Below are 17,443 nucleotides of genomic sequence, written 5' to 3' on the forward strand. Positions count from 1 at the left end.
CCACTGGACCATTTTGAGTGATCTGTTATTTCACATCTGATGTGTTATTTCACATCAGTGCTATTACACTTCATTTTTTTCTGGTTTTAGGCTTATGATGATCTGGAGAATATAATTACTTTTCTCTTTGCTATAACACTGCCTTCCAGGTGCAACAGCAAATTCTGAGAGGGAAAAATACTATAGTTGAAAGCATTATGAGAATCTACACACAGATGTTTAGATTAAAACCTCCAAGTTACCATTTCTGTTTAATGTTGGCAAGTGTTTAATATTATTTTACTTCTTGTGTTAATGTTTTTAACTTGTTATCTTTCAATACAATTTAGTAGCACTTTCCTTAACACTGATAAGTGGAATCTCAAACTACCACATGCTAAAAGTAAACCACTAAAGAAATAGATTTCACAACCTATGTACCACCCTGTGCCATATAAGTGTATAATATACATTCTGTACCAGTTTCACAAAGTACAGAAGTATCTATACATCTCCAGTTTTCCCACATGATTTCAGAATGAGGATGCATGTTTTCTGTCTCTGTAAAGGCAGAAAAAGCAAGAAACACGACATCAGGGAGACCAGTCTTTTCCCAAGGGAAGGATCTGCCTGAAACTCTTTCTTTTAAATTTATTCGTCCTGCTGGTCACTAGATTGTGGGTGATCTATCTTAAAACTAATTGCTGCTTCTTGCAAAGCATTTAATTAAGTTGAACATCAGTGGTTTCAATTAACCCTGAAAAGTTTCCTCTTTTTATCATAGTTTCTATGAGATTCATTTGATTAATCTGCACAAGATTTTAAAAAATACTATATATTCTCTCAATGATCCGAAGTATTTCCTCACTGATAGATAAGTAGCTTGACAGTCATGAGATGTACTCGGATGTATTTTACATCAGCTTGTGCAAGCTCCAATTACCTTTAGTCACTTCACCAGGGCTTACCCAGCATGTAGTCATTAACTGACTGATAGATTATTGGAATTCTTGGCCTGGCATATGCATCTCCTGATGTGCCTGCTTCTCTTGCCAACAGATTACAACTCAATACATAAAAGAGAAGTATAAGGAAAATAAAACATTTTAGGATTTTATGTGGTTTTATAGAATACCATGATAGGTTTATTCTTTGCTAGGATTACATCTTTCTTTCATCTGTGTTTACAAGGCAACAAATTTAGCTGCCATGCCAATCTCTTTCAACAAAATATAAAAACGTATATACAGTATAACTGGCTACCACATAGCAGCTTTAAAGAATGAATCTGAGAAGCCAAGCAAACAGTTGGTCTAGAGGCTCAGCTGTTAAAGCACAGACTGGATGAACGCCAGGAAACTAAGGGTTAAACTTGGAGAGTTGCTGTCTCCTTCACCTTAGTTATTTTTCAACACTGTATTCAAATGAACAAAGGGGCTAGTTTACTGTTTAGATAACTCATAAATATCTGTGTTTCAAATGACATCTTTATTTAAATCTGATTTATACTGGTTACTAGCTTGATCACATCTCAAAGGGATACATTACATACTCACATAAACTTCTCTGACTTTCAACACCAAGTTGCTCTGGTGTTTCAATGGTTTACGGTTGAGGGCAATATTATCGATTGCTAGGCACCCAACATAATGATTAAAATGAATGTAATATGAATTAGCATACCTCCTCCTTATACTCAGCTTTATCATTAGAAAAATATAATGGCTTTGTATGTCGTAATTTTCAAAGTCCAGTGTCTAAATTTAAGCAAATCAATCTGTAGCTGGGTATTTAGATAACGATGACTAATTTAAAAAAGTGCTGATTATTGGCAATTTCTAATGCTGATAAGCCTTAGTGAGAAAGGTCTGGTGCCTAAATAAAGATTTATATGTCTAGCTTTAGACAGCTGAATGGAAGCTTCCAATTATAAGACTTTTTTTCAGCCACACTGTAATACATAAAGCCACTATTCTTTTAGAGCAACTTGTAACCACAGCAAACTGGAGATGAAATATCGCTAACCCTATCAAGTAGCATATAAGATCACAATTAGAAATTTCAAATGCTATTTCTAGCTTCTCCAAGCTAGACTACAAAGTATTTATAACAGTTTTCATCATCATTACTCATTAGGTAACCTGGAAAGGAATATACTATAGCAGTTAAAGACACAAACATAAAATACAATGTTGCATGCAAATCAGTGTTTAGCTATACTTCCAGCAGTATTACGTATAAACAGTTCTGGAGGTCCTATTTGTTATATGTTTAAAAATTACTCACAAGTAAACACACATTTTAGTGTATCATGCTATTTAAGTATTTGTTCAGAAAATAATATAGATGCTCTATGGAGGAACATGGTAAATAGTAAATTCAAAATGTAATGGATTATAATAATCTCAGAAAACATTTGAATAATTAATCAAATTAAGGTATTCAAGAGATAAATAATGCAATATGGAAAAATCACAGAAAATCAAAGAACTCATTACAAGAGAAGTATATGCATCCTGAATTTGCAGAACTTGTCCAATGAAAAATTATTACTTAAAAAAATATGACCTAAAGCCAATCTGATCAAAGCAATTAATATGAAGATACATTAATCCAGCGAGATCTTTTAAAACAAACACATAATTTTCCTCTGACTTTTGAAATCCTGCAAAATTACTCCCCAAAGTACAGTAATTAAATTTAGCAGAAAATACAAGACAGACCTTACAATGAACAGACCAATACGCAGAGTCTCAAGTATAATTAATAGCGGGTAAAGATAGCTTTTTTTCTTTCTGTATCTAAGTTAGCTTAAAGTTGCTCCAGCTATTCACTAAAGATTGCTTGGTCCTCTGTAAGCATCAAGAAGACTTGTGGCCTGTGGGTTACATCTGTCCTCTGTGACTATGTAATTCTTACCCCACTCATCTATATTTGGTAACTGAACTCATGTTTCAGCAGACTGCCGCTATCTGGAATTCCAGTAGAAGCAATGTTAGGCCTGTAAGAGGCATACAGTTCTGCTGCACTTACTATTCAGAAATTCAGAGAACTTCACCATTTAAATAAACATTTTTTGTTGTATTTAACACAGTATAAACAGGCTGGTTTAAAATACTAATCTGGAATTTTAGTGTGTGATTTTTGCTCACTATTAAAGGGCCCACCTCCACAGGTAATAGAAAACACAGTGTGTAAAACTTAATTTTAAACAATAACTTCTTTGTATGAGATTCTGTATTAACAGATTTTTATTTTTTAACAAAATTAGCCATTTTTATGACTATAAATAATAGGATTTTCTACTAAAAAAGTATTTAAAATTAACAGCTTCCTTGTGCACCTTAAAATCTTCCAGAAAAAGAAAAAAAAAATCCCACAGAATCATAGAACCACTTAGGTTGGAAAAGACCCTTAACATTTTTAGAGCTATCAGCCAAAATGGTCCATCTTTTTGTAGTAATAAATAATTATTAATCTGCAACCACATACTACACTGTATAAATTTAACTTTTGAATTTTCACATCTCAAATGGAGTAATCCTATAATCAGAAAAGAATTCTCTATCTCCCTCAGAAATGACACACGAAATCCCTCGAAAACATGCATGCTTTAAGAAGACCCCACAACTATGACACATGGATTAATACTGAAACAATCAAGATATGTTTCTAGTTTCTATGGCCTTGTAGAGTGTAATGAGTAACACAGTCAACTCTTCCTTACTGTCTTTGTAAGAAAGTACTTTCACCTCATTAAGAGCTCCTGTGAGAGTTTTGTAGAAGGGAAGAAAGACTTTCAGTCCAAGAGCACACTTGTACCTTTCCAGGCACATCATTTCCTTTCATACCCCATGAAAAGAGGCAGCAAACATGAAGACTGCTGGTATAATCTACAGACTCTTTCACATAATTTCCAGAAATAAAAGCAACATGTGGGTAGGATTGTTTTTGCCAGATTGCAGCCTACTGGGAGTCAAAGTCCCTAGAAGAGATAGCAGAAACTGTAGCTCCAAATAGATGTTATAGATCTCCATCCCTTCTGTCAGCATCCACTCTATCTGCTCTCTGGTTTGAATTAATTTTGTGGGCTGGCACTTGTTCTTAGTGCAAGGTCTTCCACATATTGCCTTGCATTCTTTAATGAAGTTTATTCCTTGGCAACAACAGACGGACAGTTGGCCCACTCTTGTGACAGAAGTGCACAAGAGACTCACAGCTCCTTATCAGTTTCAGACCAATTTAGGCATTACCAAGTATTAGTATCACACATTTTATTTCAGGAGTTAATATAGTTAATATATTTATTATGTATGTTAATATATAACATATTATATATGTTAATATAGTTAATACATTTTTCTTTACATCTTCATACAGCCAATCACTGTCCCCTAATCAGAGCTTCAACAGATTCACTGTTGGATTAGGAATACCTACTTATTTCACAATGCATATAAACCTCATTCTCATGATGTGGGGTTTTTACCGTGTGGTAATGAAATTGGTAAAAAGGTTTTTATTTCAGGTTATTTTACAGTGATTTCAGTGTAAAAGTGTGTCAGATAAAAACAGAATTTTCATTCTAAAAATTCCAGACTAAAAAATGTATACAAAAAAGGAGCTGGTCATCTAAGAGTTAACCACTGTACGCCTAATTTTTAAGCAGTCACCCCACAGAATGGGATCCAGGCCCTGTGTCAGGCACCCAGCCTCTCCACTAAATGCATAAGAGTTAGCTACCTTGGAATGGGAGCCAAAAATAACCTACATATAAACAGCAACAAACTGCCTTGGGCTATCTTTGGCATTTTCTACAGGGAGGGTCTGGATGAAATCTTGGTTCTTGGAGTTGTTTGAATTGTCACTTCTGTGAAGAAAATAAACCTGTCTGGATACACCTGCAGGGATCATTTTTAAAGGACATGAGCTTTTATGAACACAGTTGCACTGGTGATCTGTGTAAATCAGGTATGCCTATTACTTTTTGTACAGCATGGTAGAAACAATTGCTCCAAAAGTGAAAGATCTGCGTTCAATATATTCTACTGGCTTCAATTGTTAATGAAATATTTGTCATAACTTGCATAAACTCATTATGACAGGGTTTTATACAGCTATATTAATCCATGAAGAAATTTTCCCCAATGTCATTCTACTAAGATTTTGGAAATGCTTACATCAAGGATTGACTTGTGATTGATCTCTTGGGAATTTACTTAATTTTTGATCAAGACCTTCCATTTTTATAGCAAAAATAATGCCTGTGCTCCTTTACAATGGTGGTAGACAGCTGGAAATCACTGTAAGCAAATGCTATAGAGATTAAAACTTTGGAACAGTTACACACTTTGAAAGATTAGCATGTGCAATAATGTGCAATGATGTAGTAATTCAGTATTTACATGTAAAATGTAAGAACTACTAATAGCACACAAACAAGATAAAGGATATTACATCAGATATAGACCCCATTCCTATTACAGTACCATGGCAAATTCAACCGATGAACACAACTCCATGGACAGAATACTTTCATTGCTAATAGATTTGATGGAGCATACCTAGACGGGTCTACTGAAAACCCAATAATAGTTTCTGACACTAGTCAGCCCAAGTCATTCAAAACTTCCTGTCATAAACTGTAAAGGTATTCTGGTTGTGCAAACTTTCCATTCCATCTGATGAAGATGTTACATGGTGCAAAAGCTTTTAATTGTTAATTGGGCTAAAACCAAAATATGCTAATAAGCATGGGTCTTTACCCTAGTAATTTGTGTACTTACCTGAAAAAGCAGAAAGACACTGTAACAGTCCCTGTTATTTTGTACCTTGCTCTAAATAGCAGCAGGGTAAAATACAAACAGACAGGCAATCTCCAAGACCTAAAGTCAAACACCTCTTCAAGTAAGAGTCATCAAGGCCAGGTTGGATGAGGCCTTGGGTGGCATGGTTTAGTGTGAGGTGTGCCTGCCCATGGGAGGAGTGTTGGAACTAGATGATCTTAAGGTCCTTTCCAACCCTAACTATTCTATGATTCTATGATTCTAAGAGCTGTTTCTACTTTAAGCAGCAGAGACAGATGTAACCCCCTTTACTAGCTGCCACAGAATCTTCCACTTATTTTGAGTCACATTTACTTTTCCACGTCTAAAAGTAAAAAAAAAAAATAAATCTGGTCACCTGTGCCTAAACATAGTTGGTCACTGCCTTGCTGTAGTTTGATGCTACACATGGCTTTGGGTTGGTTTTGTTTTGTTTTGTTTGTTTGTTTATTTGTTTTCCCTAAGTATCAAAACATGTTAAATTTTGCTTGTAAATATATTTGTAAATAAATTTATTACCTAGCTAGAACTAACCTGTGTTTTTATAGAGTGCACTAGAAGTACCTACCTGTCATATATAGATGAAAGTGTTCAACAGTGAAATAGTCAGGCAGTGTCAGTAGTACTCAAATACCATCTTCCCAAGTTTCTGGAGAGTTTCTCAGGATCTTCCTAGGAGGAAACTGCAGAAATGCAGCACAAAAGCTCATATGCCTTCAGTTTTGCTAGCAGTGGTGCTGGTACTTGGTCTAGAAAAAATACAACAGTTGCTAAAATTAAACTGATAAAAGATTAGTAACACTAACCCACTCTCTTTTACAGAATACTTCACCTATGAAGTGACTGAGGGGCTGCAAGTAACAACAGTTCAATAAACTTAAGAATATCACAACTTTTCAGAATTACCACAGCTGTGAGTCAGAAAGGAAACCATAAAATGGAAAGGAAGGCTAATTGGCAACTCACAAAGAACTAATACTATTTCTTAAACTGAGTAAGAGATAACTGCTTCTCAGTCCAAGATAATAGTATCTAAGGCCTTGCTGAGGCCACCTACCTCAGACTGAGAAACCTGTATTCCAGCTTCCCTTACCTCAGAATTACTAGAACACTTGTAATACCATTCTCTCTCAAGATGCTGTATTTTCAATCTGTAAGTAGCCAGACAGGTAAAAACTGAACTCATGGACAAACTGCCACATTACCGGTGATGCCATCAGCACCCCTTAACATCTCAATAGAATTTTGTTAGGAATTTGCACCCCTGTGTGCACTGTGATTAATACACTTCTGCATTTGGGGCTGTGAAGCACACTGTGCTCTCACAGGATTATCACACTAAGATAAAAGAAACTTAGAGCAAAACTATCTGATCCTTGCCAATAGACACTGTACCTAGGATAAAGATGCCCAAGTTACCTGAAAGCCGGCAGTGGCCTGGCCTAGGCGGTGCTCTCAGCAGGGCTCCGAGGTGTTTTTAGGCAGGCCCCGGCGTTCATCGAACTCTTGTAGATGCACGACACTGTTTACACACACTCGTTTCTGAGCCTCACTTTCGTCTGCCCGAGCCTTTCCACTCACAGGCCCATGTACGCGATCAACGGCCCAACGCGAAGCGCTATGGGAGCGGGACGGGAGGGGATCGGCGCTGAGGGAGCGGGGCGGGAGGGGTTCAGCGGCGGGAAAGGCGAGGCAGGCGCCAGCCGTTGGCTGAAGGGCAGCGCTGCCGGAGGTGAAGAGGTCCCGGGCAGACCCAGCGAGAGCGGCTGTCTCATGCGGGGAGCCCGGCAACTCCTCCGGGTGACGGGTAGGCGCTGCGGGGAGAGGACGGGGAACGACCGCTGGAGCCCGCCGCCTCATCTGGTGGTACTGAGCTGGAGGGTGTTGTGGCGCGGCTGAGGCGCCGCGGCTGTCAGTCAGGGTGCGTTGCTGTGGAGTGTGCTTACTGTGGAGTGTGTTTACTGGGGGGGGCCAGCATGTACGGTAGGCCCTCCGCTGTTGACACGTTTCCTATAATTCCTCGTCAGAACAATCTGATTTACAGGTACTGATACGTTGGTGATGAAAGTCTTTAAAAATCCATCTATATGGCTCACAGCTGTGCAGAAGGCCTAGAGAAGAATCACTGCCTGATTCCATTAAAATCTGTAAGGCGTGTTGTAAAATAGTATTAAAGGATGAGAAATGAGGTGTCAACAGACTGGAATTGACAGTCTTCTGCAGTTAAATAGAAAGCCTATTTCAAGTTTTAGCATAGGGAAATGCTATAATACAGCTGATGTTAAAGCACAAAACCTCAAGAAATCCATTTCATGTTGAATTAAGAAACGCATTGGAAAGGAGCGAAAGTTGCAGACGATAGGACTGAGGCAATCTCACAAGGGTAGAAACTACAAGGATAAAATTTGGCAGTGTAGCACATAGCAATATGGTTGAGATTGAATGCTGTGGCATGTAAAGATTTCAGATTACATGATAAATTTAAGAAATCTAAGAACCTGTGTTAATGGGTCAGCTCAGTGTAGTCCTACATCATTTTCTAAGGAAAGAAGTGAAGTAAATTGTATTTAAAACACTCTAGTGGAAAATCTGTGTCATGAAAATTAACATTCAAACTTAAACAGACTGATGCATCATATTTGAAAGAAAAAAAGCAAGCCTTGTGTAAGGTACTTAATTTACCTGTCCTGTCTGCACAAAGGAGAGTTAACACCAGTCTCGTTCTAAAAATTGAGAGTTTTCTTTTAAGTACTCCACATTCAAGACCTTAAATTTGTCTAGTTTCATTTAACTGGACTCCTTGCTTCAACTGTTACTCTTCTAAAAGTTGATTTTGTCCTGTATGCTTTAAATGTTAGTAATATTAATGTGGCTTTACCATTTCTTTTATTTGGTAAATTAATCTCACTTGGTAAGTTAATTCTCACTCCCTGTACCAGACAGTTATCCGTCTCTCTATGCCTTGTTTAAGTATGTAGTTCAGTCCCACTCGCATCAGCTATTGCCTGTATATGTCTGTGAAAAATAAAGTTTGAACAAATGCAATTTATATATTTTTAAATAAAAACTATTTACACTTACACATATCATAAAACGGTCACAGCTGGGCAGTGAGAAAAATGCTTTATAGCATCACATGGCATCTTTTTATGTTGTACATACTAAGTCTTTGTCAGTGCAGCTCAGTTAGACTTTCCTCTTCGTGTGGAAAATGGTTTCCATTAGATTAATTTTAGCTGCAAGCCTAGAGTGCATATTTTATGTTTATATTCACAGCCAGTCATGTACTCAGATTCCTTCTTAGCATGTGCAATGTGTTTGATCTGAGCAGGCACAGACAGTGCTGAAGTTCAATACCAAATTAAAGCCTCTTTCTTTACAAGGGGATTAACTTTAAAAAAAGAATGCACCTCTTTCAACAGACTATGAAATGCTGATCTCGAGGAAAATAAATATTTACTTCTCTTTTTCCTTTTATCATGATACAGCTTTACATTGCTTTATCTTTTTAACAGCTATTGCAGACTGTCTTTTGATTATGCCAAATATATTCCTGAGGTCTGTAGGAAGGCTTAGCCTGCCACCTAAAAACATGTCGGTGCAAGATAAGGGTAGACAGCTGTGTATTGCAGCCAGAAGTCATTGTGCTAAACAAAGACAAATGTGTAAGAATGTGACATCCATACTTCTGGAAAGAGGAATTAATGCTGAAGGAGGAACACTGAACAGCTGATTACTTCCGCTGTTAACCTCAGAAGGACTCAATTTAAAAGAAACACAAATGTTAAAACACAGCTGGCTATTTAGAATGAACTGCTGAGAGATTTGTCAGTCACTAGCTTCTATTAGAGAGACACTTAGCTTGGGGGTATTTTTGGAAAGAGTTTCCATGGAGTTGAAGAGGCTTCAGGCCTTTTGCTTTTTTCTGATTGGCCAACAGACAGGTGCTGAAAAAGTGGTGGCAGAAATATTCCAGACATGGTGAGTATCATATGGACTAGCAATGGCAACTTGCTTTTTTTTTTATGAGAGGCTGTATCATGTAAAAATGTAACAGAATTTTTGCCTTCTCTTTTCCTGATGTGAAATATAAGGAGGTTAGAAAAACCACTGATTAATGTCAGTTGAAAATACAACCAACTATGTTTACAGTTTGGGAGTGGTGTATTCTAACATAGTGCATGTTCAATTGCTTAAAACTAAAACCATCTATTTTTTTCTTCCCGGGTGAAGTGTTCTACATCTGATTTACAAATGCATGTTTTATGTTTAAAAAGCCTATGTCCATCAAACAGAAATGTATTACTCCGTTATAAAGGAATCCTTTACTTTTAGGGGTAGATCATGTAGCAAACATATTTTTAAAATAGGTACTTTTAGGAATGACATAAAGCAAGCCTCAGAACATGGAAGAGAGAAGGACCCTTTCAGTGGCAATGAAAACTTGTGTAGCAGCAGTGAGAATCCTTGTATTTCTTCATTTGGGAGGCAATTTATAGAGCTTGGAGCCCCAGATTGAATCCACTGGTTCTGTGAAGAGTTAGAATTTTGAGAGAGTATCGATTTTGTACTTACAACTACATGTCTCTCTAGGCATTACAGCTTCAGACCCAGTGACTAAACACTAAGGGGTACAGTCCTGGTATTCTGGCTGATGGACTGGAAAAATGGAGGTCCAAGATTTGTAAGTAAAACAAGCTGTTAAACGCAACATGAAATTTATGGAAGGCATTGAGCATTTCTTAACTAAAATTTCAGAAATACTTTATATTTAAATTGATTTATCAGTAGATTTAAAGGCAGAAAAAATCATTGAAGAAAACCAGAAAAGAATGAAAGATGAAGAGGGAAAAGAAGAGAAGAAACAATGGAAAAGCCTTTGCATTGACAAGCAAGTGAAACAGAAATTTAGGTCTGGAGTTAAGGTTATAAGTCAAAAGATTTCCTGGAAACATGTCAAAGTAATTCTGTGAAACGTACTGCAGAAATGTCTGCTTTGAATGTCTGTTTTCAGCTCTTGAAGGAACAATCCATAGATAAGGGTAAGTGGAGCTGGCAGTATGCGCTCGCATCCCAGAAAGCTAACTGTATCCTGGGCTACATCAAAAGGAGCGTGATCAGCAGGTCGGAGGAAGTGATCCTGCCCCTCTACTCTGCTCTTGCAAGTCCTCACTTGGAGTATTGTGTACAGTTCTGGTGTCCTCAACATAAAAAGGACATGGAACTGTTGGAACAAGTCCAGAGGAGGGCCACAAGGATGATCAGGGGACTGGAGCACCTCCCGTATGAAGATAGGCTGAGAAAGTTGGGGCTGTTCAGCCTGGAGAAGAGAAGGCTGCGTGGAGACCTCATAGCAGCCTTCCAGTATCTGAAGGGGCCTACGAGAATGCTGGGGATGGACTCTTCATCAGGGACTGTAGTGACAGGACAAGGGGTAACGGGTTCAAACTTAAACAGGGGAAGTTCAGATTGGATATAAGGAAGAAGTTCTTTACTGTTAGGGTGATGAGGCACTGGAATGGGTTACCCAGGGAGGTTGTGAATGCTCCATCCCTGACGGTGTTGAAGGCCAGGTTGGACAGAGCCTTGGGTGACATGGTTTAGTGTGGGGTGTCCCTGCCCATGGCAGGGGGGTTGGAACTAGATGATCTTAAGGTCCTTTCTAACCCTAACTATTCTATGATTCTATGATAAAGGTAAGTGTACATTTTTTTTGTGGTTTCTTTGGAGGGGATGACAAGAATTAACTGTATGAAGACTGGAGAAGAACATCCTACTAACCTTTTGCTAATGCAATGACATACTGTTTTCATACTAAGAGCAAAGTTTTGTGTGTAGCTCAGATCACTTAAAGAAAATTAGTTTGTGGGAGAGGCATATGCTGTATTTGAGGAGTTGTCTAGGCACAGTAATTCATCAGTTTGGCATCATCCAAGTTTTGTGAGTAGTTTTTCTTGATAAGCATATTGCAAATTATGTTGGGCCAGCTGAGTAACAGAAGAGGAAAGATTGCTTTAAATATGCTAAGGCACACCACAGAACCATGCTGTGATTTTTGAGGGTGTTCTTATTATATCAAGCTTGCATTTTCTTTTTTTCATTTCTGTTTCCGCTAAAGTCCTATCAGTGATGATGAACGTATATTCTTCACATGATGAACAATAAGGTGTAAAAAGGTCCATGGGTGAGTGTGTATAATGGTCTCTTTTCTGTCTAATACATCCACAACATCAGTCAGGGGCACTGGTACTGTATCAGGTGATTTGTTGCTGTTTTGTGGTTGCCCAAACCCAGGATCCATTCAGTTTGGGACTGTTGACACTGCTCTATTTGAGCTATTTTGATGAGCCCACTGATATACTCTCCGGAAATGAAAGGAAATTATAAACAGCTTGCAGTAGCCTTTTGTTTGATCATTTTCATGTTAATAATTTCAATTCTTGTACAAACCAGCTGCTTCTTGCAGCTTTCTGTTTTGTTTTCAAGCTGTATCACCTAACAGATAAAGTTTAGTGTATCATTGGTTAATGTAGAGTAACTGGCAGAGTAACCCTAGCAGTGAAGTTGTGACAAGAGTTAGCGGTGGACTGACATCAGTAACAATCTAACTCAGATCAACAGCTGCCTCTGGTTTATAAGACTGGAAGTCTGGAATGATATGGGAGACCAGGGGAAATGGTTGCTGCACATTTACAGACAGAATATACATGCATTTTCATTTCCAAGTATATATGCTGATTTCTGTACACATTGGGACATCTGTGAGAATCACTGGCACCTGATTTGTGAAAGTTTCTTTCATAATGGGAAAGAATCTTAAAAGCAAAAATATTGAATGTGACTCTCTTTCTGGCTGGCTTTTATTGTTTTGGTTTTTTTTTCTCCCCAAGGCAGAAGTGTGAAAGATCTAAGAATAGCCACTGAAACAGTGAGAAGAATCCATTCACTGCTGGATAAACAGCATGATTTACTGAAGACAATAGATTGTCAGAGGATTGTCAAATGCCTTAGATATTTTGGATTTGAGAATTTCGCAAACAGTCTGGATTTACCATAGGTTGTGTCTATAAATATTTTTTTTTCATTTTTCTATCTTTTCTATATTTATTTGCTGCTGCACAGTTGATATTCTTTCTCAAAATAATAAGATACAATAACAATATTAGCAGTGAAACACCCAATAAAGACTTACTTAAATTGCAAAATCAAGAACTGTAAAGTTCAGAGATGCACTATTTATAATTGCCTGCACTACCTGTTGTAAGCAAATAATGAAGTGAAACTTAAGATTGTCTTTCCTGAATTTGAGAAGTACAAAACCTCCATAGAAGGCCTCTGTAATAGTATTATAAATGTAATTCTATATTCTTTACAAGGAAAAAGTCAGGAACAAATTTTATTACGACTGAAAAAAGGGAAATATAACCCCCATTTTCAAGAAGGGGAAAATGGATGACCCGGGGAATTACAGACCGGTCAGTCTCACCTCTGTGCCTGGCAAACTCTTGGAGCAGATTCTCCTGGAAGACATGCTAAGGCACATGAAAAACAAGGAGGTGCTTGGTGACAGCCAGCATGGCTTCACTAAGGGGAAATCCCGCCTGACCAATTTGGTGGCCTTCTATGATGGGGCTATGGAGCTTATGGACAGGGGAAGAGCAGTTGACGTCATCTATCTGAACTTGTGCAAAGCGTTCGACACTGCCCCACATGACATCCTTGTCTCTAAATTGGAGAGACATCAATTTGATGGGTGGACCACTCGGTGGATAAAGAACTGGCTGGATGGCCTCACGCAAAGAGTTGTGGTCAATGGCTCCATGTCCAGCTGGAGACCGGTAACAAGTGGTGTCCCTCAGGAATCGGTGTTGGGACTGGTCTTGTTCAACATCTTTGTGGGTGACATGGACAGTGGGATTGAGTGCGCCCTCAGCAAGTTTGCCGATGACACCAAGCTGTGTGGTTTGGTTGATACGCCAGAGGGAAGGAATGCCATCCAGAGGGACCTTGACACGCTTGTGAGGTGGGCTGATGCCAACCTGATGAAGTTTAACCATGCCAAGTGCAAGGTCCTACACCTGGGTCGGAGCAATCCCAGGCACAGCTACAGGTTGGGCAGAGAAGAGATTCAGAGCAGCCCTGCGGAGAAGGACTTGGGGGTGTTGGCCGATGAAAAAATTCACATGAGCCAGCAGTGTGCGCTCGCAGCCCAGAAAGCCAACCGTATCCTAGGCTGCATCAAAAGGAGCGTGACCAGCAGGTCAAAGGAGGTGATCCTGCCCCTCTACTCTGCTCTCGTGAGACCTCACTTGGAGCATTGTGTGCAGTTCTGGTGTCCTCAACATAAAAAGGACATGGAACTGTTGGAACAAGTCCAGAGGAGGGCCACGAGGATGATCAGGGGACTGGAGCACCTCCCGTATGGAGATAGGCTGAGAAAGTTGGGGCTGTTCAGCCTGGAGAAGAGAAGGCTGCGTGGAGACCTCATAGCAGCCTTCCAGTATCTGAAGGGGGCCTACAAGGATGCTGGGGAGGGACTCTTCATCAGGGACTGTAGTGACAGGACAAGGGGTAACAGGTTCAAACTTAAACAGGGGAAGTTCAGATTGGATATAAGGAAGAAATTCTTTACTGAGAGGGTGGTGAGGCACTGGAATGGGTTGCCCAGGGAGGTTGTGAATGCTCCATCCTTGGCGGTGTTCAAGGCCAGGTTGGATGAGGCCTTGGGTGACATGGTTTAGTGTTGGGTGTCCCTGCCCATGGCAAGGGGGTTGGAACTAGATGATCTCAAGGTCCTTTCCAACCCTAACTATTCTATGATTCTATGATTACAGGGAGCTGACTCAATAACGTGTTACCACCAAGGCTTTAACCCCTAGACCTATGGTATTGCTGCCATTCACAAATATTCCTGAACCCCAAGCATAGCGTGATTGACTGCGTATCAGATAGTTGTGCTTGATACCTTGAGATGCACTTTCTCTCTGAAGCTTGTAAGCTTTTATAATCAATTTGTTTCTCAGTGTCCTCCAGAAGTTTGTTCAGATTTACATGACTCTCCAGCAATCCAATTTCATTTATGCGGTCAATAATCCTCTCTGTAAATGATGCTGCTGTTTCTAAAGAGCACCTACCCCTTAGAGGACCAACTGCCGTTTTCTTTACTCTTTTGCCTAATTAAAATTGCTCCAGACAATGAAGGGTAACATTCTTTTTCTGCCATTTAGCTTTTAAAATTGCCTATCTAGTTGCAGTGGCTGTTACTTTTTTACTGTCCAGCAGCTTTCTAGTTGTGCTGTTCAGGCCCAAATTTTCAAATTATTTCACTTTCACGTACTTCACTTGCATCAGAAAGGCTAAATGGTGAACAGAGATTAAGTATTTACTAATTAATGCCTTTCTGCCCAAAGATTGTGCTTTATTTGACACCTTGTCCTGGGTTCAGCAGTAGCAGTCATTTTTTCTCCTTCTTAGTAGCTGGTGCAGCGCTGTTTTTTTTTTTACTTTCGGCCTGGGGACAGTGATGATAAAACCGATGTTTTTAGTTGCCAAGGACTTTCTTAGCCTCATGCTCTGCCAGGGAGGAGGGGAAGCCGGGAGGAAGCAGAGACAGGACACCTGACCCAAACTAGCCAAAGAGGTATCCCATACCACAGCATGTCATGCCCAGGATGTAACTGGGAGTAACCCAGAAGGGCGAGATTACTGGGGGTGGAGGTGAGGTATTGGTCGACGGGTCGTGAGGTGTTGTATTCTCTTCCCTTGTTATTTCCTTTATGATTATTATTGTTGGTGGTAGCAGTAGTGATTTGTGTTATACCTTAGTTACTAAACTGTTCTTACCTCAACCCGTGGGAGTTGCATTCTTTCAATTCTCCTCCTCATCCCTCCAGGAGCAGGGGGAAGAAAGGGTGGGTGGGGGGAGTAGACTGCGAGGTTCTGATTTACGGCCTGGGCTTAAACCATGACACACCTTTATCAAATAAGCTTAAATTTAATGCTGTTTCCTTTGTCCATCTGGAATTCCACATTATTAGCTGAAGAATAGGTTCTACCACCACCACTGTGTTTTAAAGGGGTGTTAAAGATTATGATAAAGGAAAGATAATAGAGGTGGACTGCATTCTAATATATGATGGTTGGAAATCTGACAAGAAATACCTGATTATCACTGAGAGTTTCAGTGTGACAGCAACCACATTCATAACTGTTGATTCAGGATATATTCTCAAATGTAAACTATATAAATTGATGAACCTTGAAGGTATTTGAGTCTTGTGCAAGCGTATCACCTCCCTGAGAGAGTATTTCTACAACAGCCCTTGCCAAGCTTTCACAAAATATGAACCACAATCTACGATTTTTTTCTCATGTACTAAAAGATTTTTCCTTTAAAAATATTTATCTGGAAAGATAACATTTGTTTACCCAGGAAAGCAATATTAGGAACATATTCATTGTGTTGTCTTTTTTATGTTTTGAACACAATGTATGAAAAAGAAAACAGGTCCTAGCACTTGATCACCAGTGATAAAGGGATCATAGTTCAGGATACCCTGTTCTAACATTGTTTTCACTGAACATATAACTTTTTCAAAAGAGGAGAAACGTGTTTCCTATGTAATCAGTAAGAAACATGCAGCAGAGAAGACACATTCACATTTTCTAAAATATTCATTCACTACATTTGCAAGCTAAGGAAGGTACCAAATGACACCTTCAGGTGTAAGCTCCCAGAAACAGTAAAAAATAAAAGATAATTTGTCTGCAAGATCCTAATGCTAACAAGTGCAGTTGCTTTGATATTCTGTGCTTTAAAACTGCAAAATATATGGGTGTTAGCTCCACGTCAGCTTTGATTCTTGGAAGTTAATACGCAAATACTGAAACTTGCTTGAAAACTAATTCAGCCCAAGCTCAGATACTGGCAGGGTCCTGAGTGTACTAATTGGTGTTAAATGCCCTGACCAGCCTCATCTGGAACTTTCTCCTACGCTCCCCAATCATGGAACTCCACTTAAGCTCCATCTGGTTGCAGGTGGCTTGTTTTAGCCCTGTTCCTGAGTTACTGTGTGGGGTTCTTGAGTTGTCTTTGTTTTCTTTCTTTCTTTTTTTCTTGGTGGTGACTGGGCTGTGATTAACATTTTTTTGCTGTCACAGCCCAGTGTTGCTTGCTTGCATGTCTCTGGTGTGGCTGGGCTGTGCGGTTGCCTCCGTTGCCCCCTGCACTGCCAGCTTGGCCACTGGCCATGAGTGGCCCTGCACCTCCTGCTCCCCAGCAGCTGCAGTGATTGTTGTGGCTGTATTGTAATGAACTTCAGTTACAGTTCTTGATTTGGTTACAGCATATTTTCCTGTAGCTGCTAGAAACAGAAATGTAAATTGTATTTTTCCTTAGGTACTTCATAAGGCTTTCCCAGTTTTTTGCTGCTGTATTAAATGAGTACAACACCAAAACAGAGAACTTTGGTTCCTATTGATTGATTGTAGTATGGCTGGTATGAAACCAGAATGCAGACTTCCCTTTTTAGAAATTGGTAAGTAAATATTCTATTTTTATAAGCGGATATACAGCGCAACTTCAACAAACTGTTGTATGGGTTGCAGGAAGATTTGAAGGGCAATGTGTGTGTTTATGT

General features: G+C 39.2%; 1 protein-coding gene across 1 annotated transcript in view; it reads left to right on the forward strand.

Annotated features, from left to right (window-relative positions):
- Positions 1–7,780: 7,780 nt before the first annotated feature.
- The window catches only part of DDX60 (DExD/H-box helicase 60), a gene marked incomplete at its 5' end in the record, with an annotated part of 64,724 nt that continues 55,061 nt past the window's right edge, over positions 7,781–17,443 (forward strand). Inside the window, one exon of the mRNA XM_080633310.1 lies at positions 7,781–7,848. Within this exon, the coding sequence (XP_080489436.1) occupies positions 7,781–7,848 (68 nt within the window). The remainder of the gene's footprint in view (positions 7,849–17,443) is intronic.

This window comes from Psittacula echo, assembly GCF_963264785.1.
Source record: "Psittacula echo genome assembly, chromosome: 1".
In the NCBI taxonomy this organism is placed as follows: domain Eukaryota; kingdom Metazoa; phylum Chordata; class Aves; order Psittaciformes; family Psittacidae; genus Psittacula; species Psittacula echo.